General features: G+C 36.0%; 1 protein-coding gene across 2 annotated transcripts; it reads right to left on the reverse strand.

Annotated features, from left to right (window-relative positions):
• Nucleotides 1-80: 80 nt before the first annotated feature.
• Nucleotides 81-18257, reverse strand: LOC138315710 (neurochondrin-like). Of its 2 annotated transcripts, XM_069256939.1 has the most exons (20): nt 18146-18229; nt 17948-18037; nt 17648-17754; nt 15570-15669; nt 15156-15241; nt 14759-14823; nt 14128-14270; nt 12435-12568; nt 11848-11913; nt 11420-11495; nt 10354-10523; nt 9873-10061; nt 7973-8091; nt 7016-7685; nt 6351-6474; nt 6109-6195; nt 5509-5670; nt 1997-2095; nt 872-989; nt 81-271 (listed from the first exon to the last, which is right to left on the reverse strand). In XM_069256939.1, the coding sequence occupies exons 3-20, from the start codon at nt 17729-17731 to the stop codon at nt 232-234; spliced, it is 2532 nt and encodes an 843-aa protein (XP_069113040.1). In that variant the 5' UTR covers nt 17732-17754; nt 17948-18037; nt 18146-18229; the 3' UTR covers nt 81-231. The 2 variants fall into 2 exon arrangements, with proteins under 2 accessions (XP_069113040.1, XP_069113039.1); XM_069256938.1 differs by lacking the exon at nt 17948-18037 and having other exon boundaries at nt 18146-18257.
• Between the last annotated feature and the right edge of the window lie 112 nt (nt 18258-18369).

The raw sequence follows: 18369 nt of genomic DNA on the forward strand, positions 1-18369 counted from the left end.
TTCAAGTGTTCAAGTGAAAACATTTCAAATTCTAAGATTGCATTTTTTTTTGTGGGGACAAAAAACGAAGACAAACAAAGTAAAACTTAACATTTTAATGACGTGACATGAAACAAGACTGTGAAATCCTCATCTACCAGGCATGCCTCTCCTGGTTTAGTGAGTAAAAGTTCTCCTCAGTTAGGGTACAGCAACGTCACCAAATAGAACACACATTGATGTTTCACCATTTCAATTCAGTAAACTTTGTAGTTCTGTGTGCTTGTATGTTCTGTAAACAACAAATTGATTACAAATCTTGAAGATATTTATAAAAACTCAAAATTAAGGAATAAATTAATCAACTGAATTGATAACTAACAAAACCAAGTTTAGCTGATTATACAACACTATAGTTTGATAGCTCAATGTCAATTTACCTGACTGCTGATCATAGTGTTTTAGTGCTCAGGTTGACATCAAGCATCAGCCTTCGACTTTCATTTCGAATACAACTTGTACACTTTCACACCTAGGTCCGCCTTTGGCTCGCAACTCTTGTGTATGAGTGGGGTAATTTAGAGTAGTGTCAAACTCTGTCATTCGAATGCTTTACTCTGGAGTCCATATGGTGACTTAAGTTTATGGTTTGTCTGGTTCGTTTTTGAATTAATAACAGACTTGGTGATTTCATATTGCTTTCAGACAAGCCTTGACAAAGCCCCTATAGACCTGTTCTAAATGTTAACCTGAGAGTTGCGAGTTGAAAGCAGCCTTTGTGTACTTAATATACTGCATATTGATTTTTTTCTGAAGTTTCATAGAGAGACTGTGTACACATAGTATTAGTCATCGAAACAACACACATGAAATATACAATATCTCTACTTACATTGAGATGTTCTGGTATCCGGTAGACTTGGCCACCTCCCGTACTTTGGGGCTGGTTTTGACTGCCACAGTGATCAGGTTTAGTATGCTGTGTTGAACACTGTCTGGGACACTCTTACCTTAAAGCCAACAGTATTAAATCATTGTTAACTGGCTTGTTTGTTATCCCATACAAAGACCTCGTGTTTTATGGGTACTACCAACATTAAAATTTTAATTTCTAATGGGTACCACCAATATTAAAATTTTAATTTCTAATTTCATTTATGTAATTGGCAATCCTAACAAAACTAAAATCAACAACATGCAGAGAACAAAATTGACGCTTTTCAAAAAGATTTACTGGAATACTCCCTATGTAGATAAGTTTTTACAAGGTTTTTAGTAAGCAGTTATTGCTACCTGCAATAATCATAGATATTATTTGATGCTGTGTCTACTAAATGAACGATGAAGAAAGTAAACCGTTACATTGAGGATTGGATACAGATGTTCTTTGGATACAGAAAGTAATAGGAAAAAGTATATTAACTTCATTAATTTGATAACAAAACTCTTATACATCAGACATTTTGGTAACTAATTAGTGCAGTGGTCTAGGGTTACATACCAGACATTTTAGTCAGTAGTTTGTTCCAGACAGGTAACATCAGACATTTTGGTAAGTAATTAGTGCAGTAGTCTAGTGTTACATACCAGACATTTTAGTCAGTAGTTTGTTCCAGACAGGTAACATCAGACATTTTGGTAAGTAATTAGTGCAGTAGTCTAGTGTTACATACCAGACATTTTAGTCAGTAGTTTGTTCCAGACAGGTAACATCAGACATTTTGGTAACTAATTAGTGCAGTAGTCTAGTGTTACATACCAGACATTTTAGTCAGTAGTTTGTTCCAGACAGGTAACATCAGACATTTTGGTAACTAATTAGTGCAGTAGTCTAGTGTTACATACCAGACATTTTAGTCAGTAGTTTGTTCCAGACAGGTAACATCAGACATTTTGGTAACTAATTAGTGCAGTAGTCTAGTGTTACATACCAGACATTTTAGTCAGTAGTTTGTTCCAGACAGGTAACATCAGACATTTTGGTAACTAATTAGTGCAGTAGTCTAGTGTTACATACCAGACATTTTAGTCAGTAGTTTGTTCCAGTGAGGTAGAACTCCTGTAGACAGCAGTGTATGGGACAGGACTGGATACAGAGGGATACACTCACAGATGGCTGGAAAGTTAAAAGTCTCGTGTCACACAATCTCAAAAATCATCTAGAATATTAAACAATACATTCTCAATTCTCCTAAGGCTGATAGTTGATATTTCAATCTTTCAATTTTCACACAAGCGAAAAAAACAAGCAGGAAGTATAAGCCAGCATACCCTCTCTCTCTGTATCTGCTGACATGATTTGAAAGTGAACAAAGTACATTCAAGGCTTTGCGTGAGAAAACACTTGGAACAGTCTCCCATCATATGTTGTTCACTCTAGGACAGTTAAACAATTTGAATATGCACTTGATTCACATTGGAAAAATCAGCCACAAAAGTATCTATACACTGGAAAATAAATCCGTAAATTTCTAAGAGGTGACTATTACAGGATTATAAAAAATCCTGTACATGTTTACATGTATGTTGTCAGAATAAATCTATGTATGTATGATAAGCCAAAAATAAATGAGTTTCTGGCTCCCCACTAGCCTTGAAGAGTGAGATGCCAGAGTTCAGACACATCCTCCCAGACAGGTGTGTACATATTACTGGATCCACACACTTACATTGGAGGGTGAGATTCCAGAGTTCAGACACATCCTCCCAGACAGGTGTGTACATATTACTGAATCCACACACTTACATTGGAGAGTGAGATTCCAGAGTTCAGACATGTCCTACCAGACTGGTGTGTACATATTACCGATTCCACACACTTACATTGGAGAGTGAGATTCCAGAGTTCAGACATGTCCTACCAGACTGGTGTGTACATATTACCGATTCCACACACTTACCTACTTACCTTGGAGAGTGAGATTCCAGAGTTCAGACACATCCTCCCAGACAGGTGTGTACATATTACTGAATCCACACACTTACCTTAGAGAGTGAGATTCCAGAGTTCAGACACATCCTCCCAGACAGGTGTGTACATACCACTGAATCCACACACTTACCTTGGAGAGTGAGATTCCAGAGTTCAGACACATCCTCCCAGACAGGTGTGTACATACCACTGAATCCACACACTTACCTTGGAGAGTGAGATTCCAGAGTTCAGACACATCCTCCCAGACAGGTGTGTACATACCACTGATTCCACACACTTACCTTGGAGAGTGAGATTCCAGAGTTCAGACACATCCTCCCAGACAGGTGTGTACATATTACCGATTCCACACACTTACCTTGGAGAGTGAGATTCCAGAGTTCAGACACATCCTCCCAGACAGGTGTGTACATATTGCTGATTCCACACACTTACCTTGGAGAGTGAGATTCCAGAGTTCAGACACATCCTCCCATACAGGTGTGTACATATTACCGATTCCACACACTTACCTTGGAGAGTGAGATTCCAGAGTTCAGACATGTCCTACCAGACTGGTGTGTACATATTACCGATTCCACACACTTACATTGGAGAGTGAGATTCCAGAGTTCAGACACATCCTCCCAGACAGGTGTGTACATATCACTGATTCCACACACTTACCTTGGAGAGTGAGATTCCAGAGTTCAGACACATCCTCCCAGACAGGTGTGTACATACCACTGAATCCACACACTTACCTTGGAGAGTGAGATTCCAGAGTTCAGACACATCCTCCCAGACAGGTGTGTACATATCACTGAATCCACACACTTACCTTGGAGAGTGAGATTCCAGAGTTCAGACACATCCTCCCAGACAGGTGTGTACATATTGCTGATTCCACACACTTACCTTGGAGAGTGAGATTCCAGAGTTCAGACACATCCTCCCAGACAGGTGTGTACATATTACTGATTCCACACACTTACCTTGGAGAGTGAGATGCCAGAGTTCAGACACATCCTCCCATACAGGTGTGTACATATTACTGATTCCACACACTTACCTTGGAGAGTGAGATTCCAGAGTTCAGACACATCCTCCCAGACAGGTGTGTACGTATCACTGAATCCACACACTTATCTTGGAGAGTGAGATTCCAGAGTTCAGACACATCCTCCCATACAGGTGTGTACATACCACTGAATCCACACACTTACCTTGGAGAGTGAGATTCCAGAGTTCAGACACATCCTCCCAGACAGGTGTGTACATATCACTGAATCCACACACTTATCTTGGAGAGTGAGATTCCAGAGTTCAGACACATCCTCCCAGACAGGTGTGTACATACCACTGAATCCACACACTTATCTTGGAGAGTGAGATTCCAGAGTTCAGACACATCCTCCCAGACAGGTGTGTACATACCACTGAATCCACACACTTACCTTGGAGAGTGAGATTCCAGAGTTCAGACACATCCTCCCAGACAGGTGTGTACATATCACTGAATCCACACACTTATCTTGGAGAGTGAGATTCCAGAGTTCAGACACATCCTCCCAGACAGGTGTGTACATACCACTGAATCCACACACTTACCTTGGAGAGTGAGATTCCAGAGTTCAGACACATCCTCCCAGACAGGTGTGTACATATCACTGAATCCACACACTTATCTTGGAGAGTGAGATTCCAGAGTTCAGACACATCCTCCCAGACAGGTGTGTACATATCACTGAATCCACACACTTATCTTGGAGAGTGAGATTCCAGAGTTCAGACACATCCTCCCAGACAGGTGTGTACATACCACTGAATCCACACACTTACCTTGGAGAGTGAGATTCCAGAGTTCAGACACACATCCTCCCAGACAGGTGTGTACATATCACTGAATCCACACACTTATCTTGGAGAGTGAGATTCCAGAGTTCAGACACATCCTCCCAGACAGGTGTGTACATACCACTGAATCCACACACTTACCTTGGAGAGTGAGATTCCAGAGTTCAGACACATCCTCCCAGACAGGGTGTGTACATATTACCGATTCCACACACTTACCTTGGAGAGTGAGATTCCAGAGTTCAGACACATCCTCCCATACAGGTGTGTACATATTACCGATTCCACACACTTACCTTGGAGAGTGAGATTCCAGAGTTCAGACACATCCTCCCAGACAGGTGTGTACATATCACTGAATCCACACACTTATCTTGGAGAGTGAGATTCCAGAGTTCAGACACATCCTCCCATACAGGTGTGTACATACCACTGAATCCACACACTTACCTTGGAGAGTGAGATTCCAGAGTTCAGACACATCCTCCCAGACAGGTGTGTACATATCACTGAATCCACACACTTATCTTGGAGAGTGAGATTCCAGAGTTCAGACACATCCTCCCAGACAGGTGTGTACATACCACTGAATCCACACACTTACCTTGGAGAGTGAGATTCCAGAGTTCAGACACATCCTCCCAGACAGGTGTGTACATATTGCTGATTCCACACACTTACCTTGGAGAGTGAGATTCCAGAGTTCAGACACATCCTCCCAGACAGGTGTGTACATATTACTGATTCCACACACTTACCTTGGAGAGTGAGATGCCAGAGTTCAGACACATCCTCCCAGACAGGTGTATACATATTGCTGATTTCCACAATTTCCTTCTGCTTGTGAGACTTGCAAGTGAATGGACCCTTCACAAACGACATCACTACTGTGAAAAACTTTGATTTCTTGTCGCAAAGCACTACAACAAAAGGTAAAAGCTTTTAATTCTTTTCACCTTCTTTGTTATTCCCTTTTCAGAGAGAATATAACACTAGAAATCCTCTTCTACAAAGTTAAATTCTCAAACATGAAATATGTCTCTACTTTATTACATATTACCTTATATTAGGTACTATTTCATGAGCAATTCATCAAGAAAATACTTAATTCTTGAGGCAAATCCATCCAATAGACATAAAACAAAGACACTACTGCATGCAAATGTGTACAGCATAATACCTAAATATCATTTCAATTTCTACTATCACTTCTCCTTTGTTTATTATGATTTGACTTGGGGTATTGGAAATGTAAGCGCACAATATATGGTAAGTATTAATTGTGATTACTACTCAAACATAATACATCAGGAGTCTAATCGGTAGAGATTACAATATACAAGAGAAAGTATACATACCCCTGGAGGTTTTGTACTGTCTTAGTAGCAGGAACATTCCCAGGGTGACAAGGTTACACCAAGCTATTAGATAGTCCTCTTGGTTATCTAAAAGTGATCAAAATGTCACAAGTATTAATAACAGCTAACCAAACACAAATTAAATGTTCTATACAATTATTTGTGAAACATTTGAATTTGTGTTAAAAATTTTCTTTTGAAATTATAAAGTGGTTAACATTACAGGGTATAACTATACTTACAGAGAAGTGGGACAGCATCCACGACTTCCTGACACAGAGTGTGCATGTCTTTATCCTCACTGATCAGATCTTTCTCCAGTACCACTAGGTTCATCAGAGCTCCACACACTACCAGCAAACTTCCCTGAAAGAGAATCAATGGTTAGTGCATATATATATATATATATATATATACCGGTAATCTATCTAAATTCTACCCTACTATCTCTATATATTCATGCATTCAATGTATATAAAGCCTTCACTGTAATAATAAATCCATATGATTTTTATGAAACGGAGCCTTTATTTGGAAAATATGGTTCTAAATTGTATAAAAGATTAGGTATGAAATAGAAATCAAACAGGCTTTTTCTTAAGTTTACATTAAATTTCAAATAACAAATCATAAGAAATCTACATGACAAACCCACTTATTGTATAATTACTAATATTCAGGGAGTTTTAATATCGCTGAATATGCTGATTCAACTGAATTTGCAAAATAGTTCAAAAATAATCCCCAGCGAATAATTAAGCAAAATTGAACAATTAATGGTGAATCATGAACCAAATATGAGGTTGCAGTGACAAGTTCAATTAAGCTTTGACAAGCTTTTTCTTTAATTATATTGAAATAAAGGTCAAATGATATTTGACTTCTCCGTTGCCATAGCACTACTTACCTTTGCCTCTTTGCAGTCCTTTCCCTCCAAGACTGAATTGAGACATAATTTAAAGTAGTCCACCAGCAGTGTCTGTGTGTGGTGGGTAAGCAGTATCTGCCGGGACTCGTCCTCTGCCAGGAAGTGACAGAATGCTGGTAACAGGAAGCGTAGTAAGTCAATATTGTTACAATTTAGGCCACTTTGGAAGTTACCTCCATGCACACTACTGTCAGTTAGATCTACCCCACTGTCTGTCTCACAATCACCACACACCTCTGTACTAAACGACACTGACTTTGGTTTGGGGGAAGACTTTTCTGTCATATTGTTGTTCATTTCCTTCTGTTTTTTATCATTTGGCACTTTATCTCCTGAATTTGTCTCTGTCTTTCCAAGGCTTGACACATGTCCTCTCTCACTTGATTTTGAACTCTTGTCACATTTAATATTACACTGTCCCATAGAAGTTGAAATAGAATCCTCAGCAGGTGCACTGCTTTGATTGACCTCTGACCCTGTGCTGATCAATGAGGATGAACTGTCCTGAGCAGACACTGGACCAACAGTGTGTTTTGGTTCTGAACGTTTCTGTGACTTGTTAACAGAATCCTGGTGTTGTTCAGAAGCTTCTGATGATGTTTTGTGAGTACTGACTTTTGCCCTATTTCTGGATCGCATTTGTTGTTTACTACAAGATAAAAAAAATAACTGTTTTCCTTTAATATCATTTGAAATACAATCAGATTATTACATGCTCATTGACACAACATGTCTTTGTGCCAATTTAGGTAAAACCCAGGTTTCTTTTCTGACAATTTTTTGGGTGTGTATTTATGCCTGTTATTTCTTACAAAATATCAGAGATAATTTATCATTCAATGAAAAATCAGTTTTGAACAGGATTATATTTTTTATCTAATTTGTACTTCCTTCAGTTACTTTAAAAATTGTCACAATAGATGTAAACGCCCTTACGACACTTTGAGGAGGAAAGGCAGCAGGGCGTATGTGTATTCCTTGAGGGCTGAGGTCTCCTCCGACATCCAGACACCAAGGATTCGTACTGTGGCAATCACTACCGGCTCAGAGCATTTCTACAAGTTCAGGATCATATTACATATACATGCATCACAGTGAACAACATATTATCACTATCAATGATCATAGTTAGATAGACTGTAATAAACATCACATCCTTATAGTTAACAATAGATATTTAACAACTTATATTATACATGTATGCATAGCAAAATGTCCGATAACCACACACTTATGGTATTTCAGAATTATTCAATAAAAGTTTACCCATGAAATACTGTTGAATGTCTGTAAACAAATTATACACAACCTTTAAGTCTTTAAATTATATCAAATTCTTTTAAGCAAATTCCTGTTTTTGTGAAACACAAATTCTTGTTTTGGAACATGCAAAGGAAAAGAATTTATTAAGAAATGCAAAAGAATCCAAATTTGGAAACATAATTGTTTATTTCATTTATTGACATTGTAATAAAAATTTAAAAGAATATTTTCGGAGAAGCTAGATTTTATCCCTTGATGTATTTTGTTAACATCAAATGTTGTAACATACTGATAGTGCAAACATGCTTATTTTCATCGCAACTAATTTCAAGCATCTAATATGTCCCAGAAATTCAAAGTGATTTAATATTGCAAGTTCTGATTTTTAAGAATCACTTTTTTTTTAATTTGCATTCATTTATCTACGAAAATTTTCATGATTTAACTCTGAAATCAAATCACACACACAGAAGTAAGCTGGGCTACAGTAAAATAAGGGTTGGATACCGTTAAGAACAAGCAACTTTGTGGAATTTATATCCCCACTTTTGTTAATCAAAGGCCCATAAGTCTGCCAAGTAGGGTCCCATGAAAATGCCAATTAAAATTGGCCAAGGGGCCAAGACATTTAATTATGTTACCAAGTTTCAAGAAAATTCGCGAGTTATTGAACAAAAACAGACAAAAATGAAGTTTTTCGTTTATCAAAGGGCCATAACTCAGGAAAATAGGGTCCAATCAGAGTCCTGATTGAATTTGGCCAAGGCCCAGTGACATTTAACCATCATATCAACTTTTGAGAAAATCCGGTAATATTTGCAAAAGCATCAAACGGAAACATTCGAAAAGGCTGTATTTCGCTAATCAAAGGGCCATAACTATACCAAATAGGGTCGAATGATAGTGCCGAGCTAAAATCACTAAGATTCGTGGCAGTTATTGCATGGAAACCAAGCATTTTAGACAGAGACAGAAGGATGGACAGATCGACCCAAATTAATACCCCCAATTTCTATGAAAGCGGGGATAACAATATGGTACAAAACCATTCTGTATCAATGACACAATACCAGTATTTGAAATACACTGGTTGTTTATCAAACTACATAAATTTCATTTTTCTTTAATGTTGTAATTTATATAAGAAAATACCCAAGTTGATATTTAACAATATATTTTTCATTATTAAACAGAACTGCAAGACGTTTGAAGATCACTGTAAGTGTAAACTCTTACACACACTGCCTGTCTCCTTCATTAAGTCACTTTTCACATGTGGATTTCCTTAGGAAATCATGTGTTTAAATTTTTTTCAAGGAGCGATAAAGAAATTGGTACTTTTTAAAACGGGTATGTACTGATATCTTTTCAAAGGAGTAACATTACTATATTGGTATCAAGTAACGGTATCCAACCCTAAGTAAAACAAAGATCAAATTGAGAACATACTTATATCAAAGACAACTCAAACTTCACTTTTCAAAAACTGAAAATTTCAATGAAAACATTTTTATCATAATCAGATTTAAGGCACTTATATCCACTCAAACCTTAGCTGGAACTGTCAACATACTTGTAAATTGTCCTCCTCAGATACTTCCCTGAGAAACCCAAGGATAGCGTTGACGGAGCCAACCATGGCGTGGTGAAGTTGTGAGACCTGCTTCTCATCCAGCTTGAGGGATGGTGACGTGGTCATGTAGTAAATAATGTTCTCCATCAGTAGGTAACAACTACACAGCACATCAGCTCTCTCTACAACCTGTCAGAAAAAAAGAGTATTCGAACAATAAATTGATCAACAAGTACTATGAACCCGGAATTATTGATGCATAATATCAAAATGTCAATGCCCTCACACGTTTAGGTTGAGTTTTCCATCTGTTTAGACATATGATAGCTGAAAATTTTGTGATGAGTCTCGATTAAATTAAATCTTATATTACAAATATAACTGAGATAATGATTGGTGGCAAAGAAGTTGCTATGTCTGACATCGGCAACCTTTCTCTCATCCTCTAAAATACCTACAAAACAAACTTTATGGTACACACCTGCTCGAAAGGGAAATTTTCCAGAATCATCCTGATTTCTATACAGCTGAGGTGTGTGATGACCAGGAGGAGTTGACAGTCGAGTGTTAGCGGTGGGAGGACTGTACTCACTCCTAGACGGTCGATCAACACAGCAGCCAGACACAGGGTGGGATTCCTCTGCTCCTCACCTAGATCACAAACAGATGTGTACTGATGGTAATGTTCTGTCAGAGTTAATCATTTCAAACATAACTAATTGTATGAGTTATTAGCCATCATCCCATATCAAGGCAATTATAGAATTGTCATGGCAGTGGTAATGGAGGCACTTCTATTAAATTTTAAATCTATACCGACATATCATAACCCATTTGATTCAACACACCCATGTGAAATACTATTAACCACTTTGTTTTCACTTAATTTTTGGATAATTCCATGCGATAGTTTATTCTCAAACTCAAATATTTTGCAAACAATTATAATTAATTTTTCTTTGTTTTCATACCAAATCTGGCTTTCTGATTGGTCAATATTTTTTTTGCATACCACTATGAAAAAAAAATCCGAGAATGGCGCGAAACCCCGACGTTTTCGTGACGTCACAATAGAGACATTGACGTTGCGTATTGATTCGGAAAAAAGAATCCCTTGAAAAACCACTATAATGTTACATTTAAACATACTTCATTTTATCAAATAGAGTATAAAATTAATTATAAGTATTGATGTCACTATTTTTTAATTTTATCGGGTTATGAAAAAAAAATTGTTTGCAAACTTTTGTGAGAATCCGCTACGCGGATTCACACAGTTTGCAAACAATTTTTTTTTTCATACCCGATAAAATTAAAAAATAGTGACATCAATGCTTAAGTAATGTATAAATGCCATTAAATAGTATATGTGCATGCAAATTGGTCAGAAAGAATCTTTGATTGTGAATTTATGAATTCCCAAATATATTGAAAATAATGAAGAGGTAAAATTCAGAACATAATTGGAATAGGAACACCATTTACAATATCAATACCCCACAATTATTAATAATAAGACTGCAATATAAGTAAGTAATTGAGTTTACCTAGCCTACTGGTAAATATTTCCCTCATTGTTTTCACCAAGACAGGCTGCCAAGTACTCTTCTTACATTCTTCAACCTACAACAAATAAAAGTTAATAATCTTTATCATGAGTATATTTTAGTTGTTTCTTATGTACTTATGACAAACAATGACAATCATAAGTATGTATGCAAAGTTTGATGTCATTCACATTCACTTATGTAATTTGGTAGCTGGATTTAGATACAATATGATAGGAAAATTGACTTTGGAAATACTTGTCTCTCTATTTCATCAATTTGAGAAGTAGAACAAATGTGATTCCTACTTTGCCCTAAAAGGGTGAAAATGATATTCTTTTCTTGACAGTAATAAAATCCTATTCAAGTGAAATTTTTGATAATAAAAAGATTGATTTTATGCTTATACCAGTATGTTTTAAGCTTACCATTTCATCTGGAATACTTTGAAGCATTTGCTGTAGGAAGCCACACAATTCAAATTTATTGTCATCCTATAAAAATGGAATGATACTTATTAATTGCACAGCAAAATAATTTCTTAAGAAACATGCAACTTCACATTTTCTTCATTCTTTTCCAAAGCATTAATTTCAATATGCATAATTCATTTGATTTGATAAACATTTATTGCAAAACAAAGTGCATCATTTACTGTTACAACTCTTATTTCAGTGTACTACAGTAAAAGAATTTTCGTATGACAGGACAGCAGTCTATGAGTAGCCAAACCAATTCATACATTACAGTGCTTTTTCTAGGGGCTCTTAGGGGCTGATAATGGGCCATATTCCCAATGGAAATTCATATTTATGCCAAATTCACAAAAATTATAGATCACTCCTGGAAATACCCTTCCCAATTTGCCAATTTTCCCCCCAAAGTAAAGTAAAAAGGCCCCTTTCCAGTTAAGTGAAAAAAGCCAAGTGTTGTATTTTGTATGATCAGACCATCTATCTTTTTTTTAACATAATTTTATATTCCTTCATACTTTACAAAGTAACCCTCAAATTACCTGAAATTTGTTGAATGCTCGTACGATATGCACCATCATGCTGTGAAGAAGTTTTGTCTGCAAGTGTGTCAGCCATATTTTGGGTCCAGCCACAGACAACATGCACCTCAACACATTTTCTGCTCTATCTGCCCCTGTATGTACACAAAACATAGCCATACTTATACCGTATTCAACCCAATAAACGCCCATGACCCCTATTAGGGCCCCTCCCCTTTTTGATGCCTCATTTCAATTGCCTAGGCATAAGGCCAAAACTATCACAACTATCAAAACTGTATAGGCTCTCATTTTTTCAATTTTTCACAGGGCCTGGGCACCTATTGGGTCAAATATGGTATTTCATATCAAAATTTGCTTACAAGCCTAAAGCATGCACAAAAGATGAAAAAAATATTTATCAAGTCTAATTAATGGCTATATATATATGGTGGCCATTAATTAGCAGAGCAGAATATGAACACAAACCAGTCTGACACTCTACCACAAGCCTTCCACTGTTCTGGTTGTATGTTGTAAGTTTGAGGTTTGATATGATTGGTTTAGGTAGTTCCATACTTTTGAAAACTGCGCCAATTATTTCATATGACTCTAAACCGGAAACTGCAGAGGTTGTTTTGAATTCCAGAATAGTTTCCCACACGCTACGACATTCCACTTGGATATTTTTTCAAAAGGTGAAAATTGTCTACATATAATCTTGAATGTTTAAAGTGAAAAGTCGGGGAAAGAAAACCAGTCTAAATGCGTTCATTGGCCTTCCAAAAGTTCTCACTTATTAATACGACGGTCAAGTTATGCTTAGTTTCCCAGTTCTGACCATTAAAGTAAAGAAAAGTTGAAAGCATTGAAAACGAGGCTGCGTGGAAATGTAACCACGGACATAGTGAGCCGGGAGGACGTTTTAGAATTCCCATACTTTAAATTAATTTCTTCGTACGCAGACAGATTTTGGCGAGAGATTTTATTTTTCTATCTCATAAGAAATTATACTGGATACATTCACACCATTTTTACCGACTTTAGCCATCCTTGCCCGACTGTTCACTTTAAAATCATTACCTTGTATCATTTGATACAAATTAGTTATGTAATTTACTAGCCAACCAATATCTTTTGTTCACGAAATAGGAACATACATCTAATAGGTCTACATACAAAGTTTCATGAAGCTTGGTGCATTTACTCACATTACCGTGTTCATAAGGTTTAATAAATATTATTGCAAAGGGCAATAACTCTGTAAATAATTAAGTAACAGCTGAATAAAGTTGATTTTCAAACTCGTCCAAGATCTTTTTAATGTTTATCTACATACAAAGTTTCATTAAGCTCGGTGCATATTTACTCAAGTTATCATGTTCACAATGTCGGGTAATAATTATTAGTGCAAAGGGCAATAACTCTGTATGGTCAGGTGACCTAAAAAATGACATGGGTTTTCCCAAAATTAAGGAGCTACCTTAATTGATTTAGAGATGGAAGGCTCATGGTAATATGTTGCAAGTCTGAGGCTTAAGTTGAGTATTTGATTAGTCAGTGGGTTTTCTCTTGGAAATATAACTTTTCTCAACATACATCTGATAGGATAATTGAAATGAAATGAAAAGCACTGTTATAACCAAGAATTTGTTGTAAGTATATTTGTTACAAACATGTTTCATCGTATTCTTGTATTTAAAAATGTCCTCACCAGACAGGTTATCCAGAATGACCCTACACAGTGTAACCGGCGTCCAGTTGGCCAGAAGCTGATCACATCCTTCTGATGTCAAGGCAAGGTTCCGTAGTATGTCATAACAATCAGCTACTATAGCAGTCTCCAACTCTTCTTCACTGTAGGTATACAAACATATATAATCCGGTTTACAAGAGAAATGTGCTTAATGTAAAATCTGAATTAATATCATCTGCTTCTGTAAAACTGAAAGAATCCACAGGTAAGTATTCTACAGATTTTTAAATAAATTACTTGACCAGAGAAGTGACAATTATTATTGGCAGAATTTTACAACATTGTGATTTCAAACTGAGTACTTTGTTAATGATATCAAAGAGAGTTTGTAAGAAATTATAACTATAAGATGAAGGAAATAAAAAGGGCCAAGAAGGGACTCAAACAATATTGTTTTAGACAGCCAAAAAGAGAGAGACCCAAAGTCAGAGAGTGACAAATGGCTGACACAGAAATGAAAGTTGAAATACTATTCAAAAGCTTGTCAAGAGCTGACAAGTGAAGAAACTTGTTAATGCTTTTTAAGACATCATAGGCAGTAAATAAGTACCAGAAAATAATAGTCTAGTGTTCCAAGTTTTGTGCATACCTTGTGTTCCTTAATATTATCCCATTCAAAATTTCAATGTTTCTCTTCAGTCCCAAGGCAGCAACCTGAAATCAATTTGCAAAGGAAAATATGTTATCTGGATAATGGATTATAAGAAGTAAAGTAAATTTTTTTTATGTATTTCTTCATTTCTTTTTTGTAGTAAACTTGAATAATTGTCAGTGACACTACACAACTTATGATATAATCTCACACAGCTTAGAGTTGTTAGAATGTCAAGAGAAAAATGAGATGTACACAATTGAAGAAACTCAGTTGACACAAAGTGGCAAGAACTGTGGACAACATATATAACAAAACAATAAACAGAGCTATATATAACAGTTGTATAAATATATAATTATAACAGAAAAAATACTCCCTGTAAGCTACTTACTTGGTGAGGATCTGTACACAGACCCGACAAAATACTGAGGGCTATAGACTGATATAGGCCAACAGTACAACCTTCTGGGGCTGTCTCTGTCAAACAAAACCAACAAAGTTGTCAACTTTGGTAGCCATTCCTTGGCTAAATAAGTTGTAATGTTGTACAAATTATTTAATCACAACAGATATATTATTTTCATGACTTCCTGTTGGGTATTCTTTTCAAAAAGATGTACGTGGTTTGTCATAATAGTAGATGTACTCTTGAGACCCGATTGATTATTTTCATGGGTCCCTGTTTTTCTTTCATAATATGAATATGAAATAAATTCAAATTCATTATTTTCATCATTTCCTTTAAAGAATTATCATTGTTCCTCCTAACTTTTTAACTTATTTCAATTTGGATTTTGGATCTTACTAGACTTCAGAAGCCTAATGATGAACTTCAAACCAATTGTTGACAATAACTCATCCCTTTCCTGGCTTGACAGAGGCTTTGCTTTGGTTAGCTTTGCAACCTGAAATAAAAATAACTACAAATGTAAACACTTTAATATGAAATATTCACAATTAACAATTTTTTTGTTGTGAGTGAATTTCAATAACTGTTTAGATGAATTATGATGGTAAATGTATCAAATTTATAATTTATTAAATTTTGAAGTTAAAGTAACCAATTGCAAACAAATTTATATATATACAGTCAAAACTCGTTATCTCGAAATTCAACGGACCAACGAAAATAATTCAACTCATCCGGAATTCGACTAAAACCTAATGTGATTAAGTTTGATCAGAACATGATTTTCAATGGTCATTATTTTATGACTATTACAGCCGGGTACATGCCTATTACCGTGATCAGCATATTATCGTAATTTTCCAACTAATAAGGTTTCTATTAAATCATTTTAGTGATATGATTTCAGATGTTTTTGGATTTTTTAAAATAGATAAAAGTTTGAATTACGATCATAGGCATGCATCCTGATTTCCCGTAGGTGTTATACTGACTTCAATGGTTCATACATCAAACTTATACGGAATATAGTAGCTGAACAAATAAAAACAAGTATCTTTCTTATTTTAGAATTTAATGGTATTTCAAAATAATAACATAGCAAAATAAACAATAATTTTCACCTACCGTAAGCAGATTACACTCTCCGTTTCCGGCTCTTGCACATACTTGTTAATATAATTTACGTTAAATGAAACGAAAGTAGATTTCTACACCAACGAAGAAATACATTGTATGACTAAGATACTAGTACGTATGCAACAACTAGTTAAACATTTAACAATATGGGTTTTGAAATTATTTTGTACAATCAACATTCCATACAAGCCTTAAAAAACTCGAACTTATTCGTATCTAATGATTCCTAAACAAACATGCTTCTGGTCATGATCAGCCACGCTGATCGAGCCATGCTGAGTGTGATTGTGTAAATACGTGTCGTGTTTATGTACACTACAGATAAGTCACAATTGTAAAGTGACACTAATTAGGAACCCAGACTTGAGAGGATTATTAAACAATTCATAATTAGAAGTCATTGTTGTAGTATGTTCCCATAGGCCTGCATATACCGATCGCGATATGTGCAGGTAAACCAATCGTGTTACGACAAACCACAGGTGAATTTCAATTGCTTGTGTCTATGTTTCATTTACGTAATTATTTTTTTAAATTTAAAATATTGACTGAAATCGATTTCGAGATAGCGACTATTTTTTTCGCCGAACATCCGTTCTACGGACCAGGAATTGACTTTGACTCAACTGGAGTTTCGAGTTATCGAAATTTGAGTCATCCGATTTTAAAATACATACACAAAGAAGGGAAAAAAACGGGACTTCAAAATTAATTCGACTCAAGCGGAATTTCGACTCAAGCGATTTTGAGATAACGAGATTCGACTGTATACAGTAAGTACTGTACTGTTAACATACTAATTTTAGCAGTTATAATATTTTAGTGTTTTCGTGACAGGCATATTCAGAGTTAACAGCATACGTAATACATTAATTTGTAGCAAAGTGGACTGGGTCGATCATCAATGACCAGGTAGCTCAGTCGGTAGCGCACTCAGCTATTGTTCGGAGGGTCTGGGTTTGAATCCCGGTCTGGACGCTACATTTTCTTCTATCCTGTTACAGAATTGGCACCTAACTAAACAACCCACAGTGGTGGTGTTTGGAAGGGTTTCATAATTCTTCGAGGGTGAAGACTTCGAGAAAGGACAGAGGAGTGATGCGGGATTGGACTGGGTCAATTATCTGTGACCAGCTAGCTCAGTCATTAGAGGGTCCCGGCCCGGGTTCTAATCCTAATCTGGCCGCTACATTTTCTCCTCTACTGTTACAAATTGATTAAAATACTAGTCTATTAAGTGCCATTGGTAAGTAATTTCCCATTAAATACGACTTATAAAGACTTATAAAAACAGTTTGTTTTGAAATTTCTGAAGCACAATAAATTAACATTCATACCAGCAATAAGGCGGCAAATTTTTCATTGTCAGATTTGGCACATTTTAACACCTTCAAACAGGATTCAATGCTAGCTTCTTCCATGGTTTCAGCTCTTTAATAGTTATCTGTAAAATGGAAGTAACAAGTTATCATTTATTCCTTTATAAGAGAAAGATCTGATTAAATCCTTACTGAGTAAGTATATCATAATATAAACTACTCATTAATTGGTCATCAGTAATTACAGTAATGCTTGAATGTCAAATTCAGGTTTCATTCTTGATGAAAACTATTTCATTTTATTAGCTGTTTATTTACTTTCGAAATGTTTCGTTGATATCACCAGTCGGATGTCTTGATCGAACAATAAAAGCTTGTTTCTCCTTTTTGTTGTCTTTCACTTCAACACTACAAAAGTACAAGTAAAGGTGGAGATGGAAATAAAGAAATTCTATCATTCGGCGTGACACAAATTTTAGTTTACAATAACTCTGGGTAATGTTAATTCATACTCACACCAGTATGGATTAAAGCGCTCTCTGAATCTCCGTCTTCTGTTGTTTCCACATGTGTGTCGTCTGTCTGCCGTTGTGAAAACGAACAGTGAAGAGTTCCAAGGGAGGGCTCCGTAATTCATTTTGACCAAAAATATGCACATCGTCATTTTACAATAGCCATATAGAAAAATGTTTGTATTGACATTAAAATGAATGCTTTGTTTGTAAACCATGTCAACATTT

This window comes from Argopecten irradians, chromosome 2, assembly GCF_041381155.1.
Source record: "Argopecten irradians isolate NY chromosome 2, Ai_NY, whole genome shotgun sequence".
In the NCBI taxonomy this organism is placed as follows: Eukaryota; Metazoa; Mollusca; class Bivalvia; order Pectinida; family Pectinidae; genus Argopecten; species Argopecten irradians.

Coding starts and splice junctions, on each gene's coding strand:
- LOC138315710 (XM_069256938.1), bottom strand. CDS start 17,731: ATGGAAGAAGCTAGCATTGAATCCTGTTTGAAGGTGTTAAAATGTGCC. Junction 10,062..10,353: donor AAAATTTCCCTTTCGAGCAG/GTGTGTACCATA, acceptor TTTTTCTGACAG/GTTGTAGAGAGAGCTGATGT. Junction 7,686..7,972: donor CCTTTCCTCCTCAAAGTGTC/GTAAGGGCGTTT, acceptor TTTATCTTGTAG/TAAACAACAAATGCGATCCA.